General features: G+C 32.6%; 1 protein-coding gene across 2 annotated transcripts; it reads right to left on the bottom strand.

Annotated features, from left to right (window-relative positions):
- Window positions 1–374: 374 nt before the first annotated feature.
- LOC103576812 (LIM domain-containing protein A-like) lies at window positions 375–5,698 on the bottom strand. 2 transcript variants are annotated; one of them, XM_053741131.1, is made up of 3 exons: window positions 3,650–5,698; window positions 860–1,056; window positions 375–711 (listed from the first exon to the last, which is right to left on the bottom strand). In XM_053741131.1, exons 1-3 carry the CDS (start codon window positions 5,271–5,273, stop codon window positions 457–459), a joined length of 2,076 nt encoding a protein of 691 aa, XP_053597106.1. In that variant the 5' UTR covers window positions 5,274–5,698; the 3' UTR covers window positions 375–456. The 2 variants fall into 2 exon arrangements, with proteins under 2 accessions (XP_053597106.1, XP_053597107.1); XM_053741132.1 differs by having other exon boundaries at window positions 860–1,053.
- Window positions 5,699–6,610: the final 912 nt, after the last annotated feature.

The following is a 6,610-nucleotide window of genomic DNA, read 5'->3' as shown; positions in this document are numbered from 1 at the left end:
ATCATGTATATATTACGTTACGTTTATATGTATTACTATTTATAATATATAAACATGCATGATGAACACAATATATAATAATAATACAGAATAAAATAATTTAAAAATAATTATAGATATTTATCTAACAATAATACAATTTTTTATGTTACGTGTATATACTTACGTGAAAACATTGTTACATTTTATGTATACGTATAATGTATTTATATATATAATAGAAAAGAGGTAGAAAGGCGCGTGTTGATTTCACGCAAAATATTAATAATATTTTTTAATTTTGTATTTACACTATATACAAAAAAATTTTAATTTTAATAATACAAATTTAAATTTTTAATTCATAATGTATTATGGTAATAAATTTAAGATGGTGATAATGGTGATGACACTCTGATACAATGATAAGATGATATGATGATACAATGATGATTAATGAGTAGAGAGTTATATAATTCAAGGTCGATGTCCAGGCGGAGCCATGAACATGGCAGCTGTTGCTGCGGCTGCGTGGCTGTGTCTGGCCATTGCTGCTGCAATGAAGGGTGGCACACCACCGGGAGTGCCAGGGGGCCCGACTCCAGCTGAGAACATGAGACCTGTGCTAAAACTTGGATGTAATAGTGGTCTTGCAGATAGTCTCAGCTTTTCAATTTCCGCTTCTTGTAGTCGTTTCGCTTTCGCCCTACGATTTTGAAACCATATTTTTACCTGAAATTAATGTCAAAATCGTATAAACTTGAAAACATAAAAACTATTAAATACATAAAGGATATAATAATAATAATAATAATAATAATAATAATAATAATAATAATAATAATAATAATCTTAATTATAAATAACTCATAACAAATACCTGTGTTTCTGTCAGATGAAGTGATGATGAAAATTCAGCTCTTTCTGCAATCGTAAGATACTGCTTTTCTCTAAACTTTTTTTCAAGAGAAAGGAGCTGTTGGGTGGTAAACGGAGTTCTTGGCTTCCGATTTGGTTTGTGTTTCCTCAAGGTACATCTTACGGGTCCTGGACCAGGCCCAGGTAGTCTAAGATCTCCTTAAATAAACATTTTAAATAAATTTATATAAATAACAATCACTGAGTAAATAAACTATATATGTGTGTGCATCAACAAAAATATAAAAAATATTACTAGCAATAACAATAATATAAAGGGAGAAACCTATAGTATATATAGTATATATAGTATATATAGTATATATAGTGTATATATACACAACCCAGCTTGGCTGCAATAGTTGTCGTACGAGTATTCCTGAATCGGTAGCAATTATTACAAAGTAAAGACCGCCAATTAACGTCTACCGATGGCTGAAAAGAAGCAAGGCGCGATGTCGGCCTATCTGTCACACCGCGACATCGTTAAATCTCAACATGTCTTTCTCTTTCTTATTTTTCACTCTTTCTTACCCTATACCATTCTCGCTGGTTATCCGCTGGTTATCCGCATATCCACCATCAGAACTAAGCGTCTTGTTTAATACATTCTCATCATCTTTTATTTATTTATTTATTTTATTATTATAGAAATATATATTTCTTTTTGCTTCAATACACTGGTCCTTATAAATACATATATATATATATATATATTATCAAATACCATGTAATGGTATATGGTGTATTACTATACTAACGGTATGGATGGAGCCGCATCCATTCAGAGCGTGGCACAACTGCCGGTGCAGGATCACCGCGCGACGAGTGTTTTTCCCTTGCGCTAATTAATTCCCGTTAATTACCGGGCAAGAGAAACGTCGTGGGTACACGAGCACGATCGAGTTGCGAGATTCATCCGGGATACAAATTACACGAGGTTGCGTCTTGCATAAGCGATTCCCCATCAACAAAACGACGTTCTCTGTTTATACATATATATCTATTTATATATACTTGCATATAATGTTAACAACTTTTTTTTTTTTCTTTTTTTTTTTTTTTTTTTTTTTTTAATTTCTCTTTATGATGCACATATATATACTTGGATCAAGGAATACCTGATATGTTTTAGATTTATTTTCTTCTGCACATGATTAAACACTTGAATATTTGACATTTCTAATAGGTGTTGCACGATCGTTAGACTAATTGTATTTTCACACGCGACTATTTTATTCTCATAACAAGTTCGTATTAATCTAATAAATATATATAGAAATTATTAGTGGTAAAAAAATGAGATACCGCAGTAGCGAAGATTCTTAAGTAATAAAATTCATAATAATATTATAAATATTATTTTTCCGGTAAACCAGATATTATAAATAAATGTTTTTATTTTATAATTATAATATCCGATTAAAATGATATAAAAATATTTTAGCCACAAACATCAAGTGGTTAAGCCTTTCAATGATCAGCCTTTCCTCTATTATTAGTATATTACATACCTAGGCCAGTAAAATAAGAAAAGTCTCAGAACACATGTAATTGTTGGCCGAGGCTGACAAACATCTAGTCTGAGGCTTTCCTTTTTACTGGTCAAGGTGCGTATACTATTTTTCTGCTCGACGAAGCCGGAAAGTTGCAACTTCGTTTAGGGCAGCGGCCCGAAAGTTGCTACTTTCCGACCGGAGGGCAGAAAATATATTTTTTTTCTCTTATTCCCCGATTATATCAGTTAAATAAATAAATTATTAAGAATACATGTATAGCTTTTGTATTTTTTCCAGTTTAAATAATTTGATTTTACTTTTGTTTGTCACTCGTTGACATATTATTATATTTGTTTACGTAAATAATAAATATAAGAAAAAAAATAAATTATAAAATTATTTTGTATTATACGAGTGTAGATAAATAAAAGGTTAATTTAAATTACGGTTTAATAATATATACCAGGGCATATATATTTAATAGTAGTAGTAGCTCTGTATCCTTCTGAGGACGATAAAATCCCTGAATGGTTTGCTGCAGTACAAGATTTCTTTCTGAGAATCGCTTACTGCCAATGCAATGAGTTTCTTAAGTGATAGACTTGAGTATGGTCAAGAACGTGTCTTTTTCCATCTCTTTTTGACTTATACACTCGATTATCATGAAATAACTCTCATTGCTTAGTCGTTTGTATAATGTTACCTTACACATAATTCCTACTAATAAAATCAATCCAATATAGGTAATTATTTTAAAAAATAATCATGATGAATCACGCAACAATTGAATGACGTATTGATATACATATATCAATGAATATGCGAATCAATATATATATATATATATATATATATATATATATATGATATACTATTATAGGTTAATTACACGGAATAGTTTAGGCATATGCGAGTGACTGATGAGCGAAACGGATCCATTTATTTGTGCTGTCTGTCAATTGTCATCGTCAGAGTTAAGCGAGTAATGCTGTCTTGGTATATGGATATATATATATATATATATATGCTGGACTAACTGCTTTCTGATCGATTCGCATCATCACACGCGCGCGGAAGCCCCTATAAATGTCAACGTCAACGATAACGAGCATTCTGCAAATAATCCCCATGTAATCTCATTGCGGTTGTGATCTACATTCCTATACATAAACTTATACACACTCATACGCAAAAGATATTCAAGTTTGTTGCATATATATAAATATTGGGTGGTAATCCGGGGCGGTTCTCACCATTTGGACTTGTGGGTCCACCTTGGGGCGTGTACAGATGTCCATGAGGATTATGAGGATGTGGAGGTGGGGGTAACCACGCAAAACTAGCGAGAGAATGCGGAAATCCCGCAGGAGACCATCCGGATGATGTCGGTGGAGTGCTTAAATAAGATCCTGTTGCTGCTGCGAGTGCAGTTGTTGCTGCAGGCCTTTGAACACCAGGATGAATTGGTTGAGGTATTACTGGGGTAGATTTTACTTTTTTTCGTTTATTATCATCTTCAGGCTCATGTTTTAATATTTCACCATCATCCGAATCCATAACGTTAAGATCTTCTGATCTTGATCCTGGACTAGTATTTCCACCATCAATTAATCTGTCGCAACTACCATCGTCGCCTGTTTCTTCAAGAGATCTTGGTGCTTCAGAATTACTTCTTTCAGTATCAAGTTCTAGACGCATTGGAGAAATTAAATCATTTTCCATAATTATTCTCTCCTCTTCCTCTTCCTCTTCCTCTTCTCCCTCTGCCTCGACCTCTGCCTCCGCTTCCTCCTCCTCTTCTCCTTCATCAACATCATCATTATCATCATCATCATTATCATCATTGTCATCATCTTCTTGATGAAAATCTTCATTACGATTGTTGCTTAATCGACGATTAACAATTTGTTTCGGTGAATTGTTTCCATTATTATTTATAATTTTACCGCCAGCAAATCGTTCGTCTGTTATCGAGAGTCGAGTACTAGCGACGGGTGACGAACGTGAATCTTTGTTTCCATCGGTAGTTTTTAAAGAGGACAAATCTTTAACAATATTATCTTGTCGAATAACATTATTTGACCTTGAGATAATATCTGATCCAGAAGTATTACGTGAAATATGATTATTATGATGATGTTGATTGTTATTATTATGGTGAGGATGATGGTGGTGATGATGATGATGATGATGGTGATTATTATTATTATTATTGCTATTACTATTATTATTATTATTATTATTATTATTATTATTATTATTATTATTATTATTATTATTATTATTATTATGAGGAAAATGATGGTGATGCTGCTGCTGCTGCTGGTGGTGATGATGATGGTGGTGAAAAGCAGAAAATCCTGAAATATTATTTGGGGTCAAAGGGCTTAATCGAGCCAATAATTGACGGCTCTGTAAACTTCTTTGACGTTCTTGTTCCATAATAAGTAAATCTCTATATCTACGAGCTTCATCCTGTAATTCTTGACTACTATTTTTTTCAGACAATTCAATACACGGAAAATTGTTGTCGTTATCGTCACTCCCGTTTTCAACATTATTACAAACTTTACGATTAATCGGTGATTTTTTAGTACTACTGAGTAAAGCGTCGACACTAAAATTTATTTTTCCACTGCGAGGTTTTGGATTAGATGCTGCTGAAGTAGGTCCACTTGCCATGTCAGGGTCTTCAGAAAGGCTGACACTAATATTAACACTTATGCCTCCTACACTTTCACCACCACCATTACCACAACCATTACCACTACTAGAACCACTAGAACCACTAGAACCACTAGAACCACTACCACTACTAGCACTACCACCCTGCTGCACATTTGTCGCCGATAGTTCCTCGACTATATTACCACTCATACCACAAACTGCTATTTTAAATACTGCTATAATAGTTTTAACGCTTTCTTAACTTTGTCTTTATTATATTTATTATGTTTATCCGGCGGCATTCGCAAGGATTCCTTTCAATAATGATGCTCACAATTTTTTTTTTTTTTTTTTAATAATATATTATTATTTATATTCATTTTTTTAAAATTCAATAACTCTCAATGATTGTTATCATTTATTGTTATTTTTGTAATTGGTAGCATTATTATACATTATTATAATACGTATACGAAATTAAAAATATATATTTTAATATGGATATATATGTATATTACACACGTCACGCACAATTAATTAGTTTACGTAGTTTGAGTAAATTAAAATATAAATATAGAGATAAAATTGAAAAATAAAAGAATTATTGATGATAAAGCCAGCCGAGTATTGGTGTGGCCGGTTCTGTCGCGTAAACGGCACTGATTACCAGTTGGTAGTTACCAGAAGCGGAAAGCCCGCGACCTCGACGTCGTGCACCGCCCCCGCGAAACCTGGTGGACCAGTTCCAGTATAGCAGTATACCAACTGCGCTGTCTCGACCAATGCTGTGCTTCTGGTGGTTGGGACAGGCGTTTTATCCGTAGGCGTTACCCTTCGTTGCTTTTCTGCCAATCGAATTTGTTGCTCGCGAATTAAACACCATCCCTCTGCACCCTCCATTTTCATTCTCTTTTATACAACACATATAATCCTTGCATGTATATACATTTATATACATGTATATTCACCATCAGTAAGTGACACGAAATAAACTACAACGAAATCGACAAGAACGATGGAAACGAAAGAGAATAAGGGTGCATAAGAGAATGAATTACTTGTATACAAACGTGACGACTCCTAATTGCTTAATTTACACGCCAACTCAATATTTTTAACCTCAACATTACATATTTTACTATTATATTATTTTTCTTTATTATACCATTATTTAAATCAACATATTTATTTATTTTTCTTATCATTTGACCTTCCACGATCACAGAGTCATCGCTTAATTATTTTATCATTTATATATCTATTGCATAATAAATGTATACTCAATATAAACTGATTGTTTATGCGATAATAATAGAATAGGGTAAATACATCAATTGCTGATGGTGATTATACAGGAAAATAATTAAATTTACTTTAATTTTTTTAATATAAAAAAAAAAAAAACAATATATCTACAAACATTCTGGCGTTTTCAAAACATATAACAACAATAAAAATAATAATAATAATAATAATTTTTACAAATAGCCTATTAAATATCCTTAAAACCAGTCAGTGAATCGTTGACAATCCAGTTTAGATACAAA

This window comes from Microplitis demolitor, chromosome 8 (assembly GCF_026212275.2).
Source record: "Microplitis demolitor isolate Queensland-Clemson2020A chromosome 8, iyMicDemo2.1a, whole genome shotgun sequence".
Lineage (NCBI taxonomy): Eukaryota > Metazoa > Arthropoda > Insecta > Hymenoptera > Braconidae > Microplitis > Microplitis demolitor.
The sequence above is the reverse complement of the archived record's forward strand: the minus strand, read 5'-3'. Positions and strand labels throughout refer to the sequence as shown.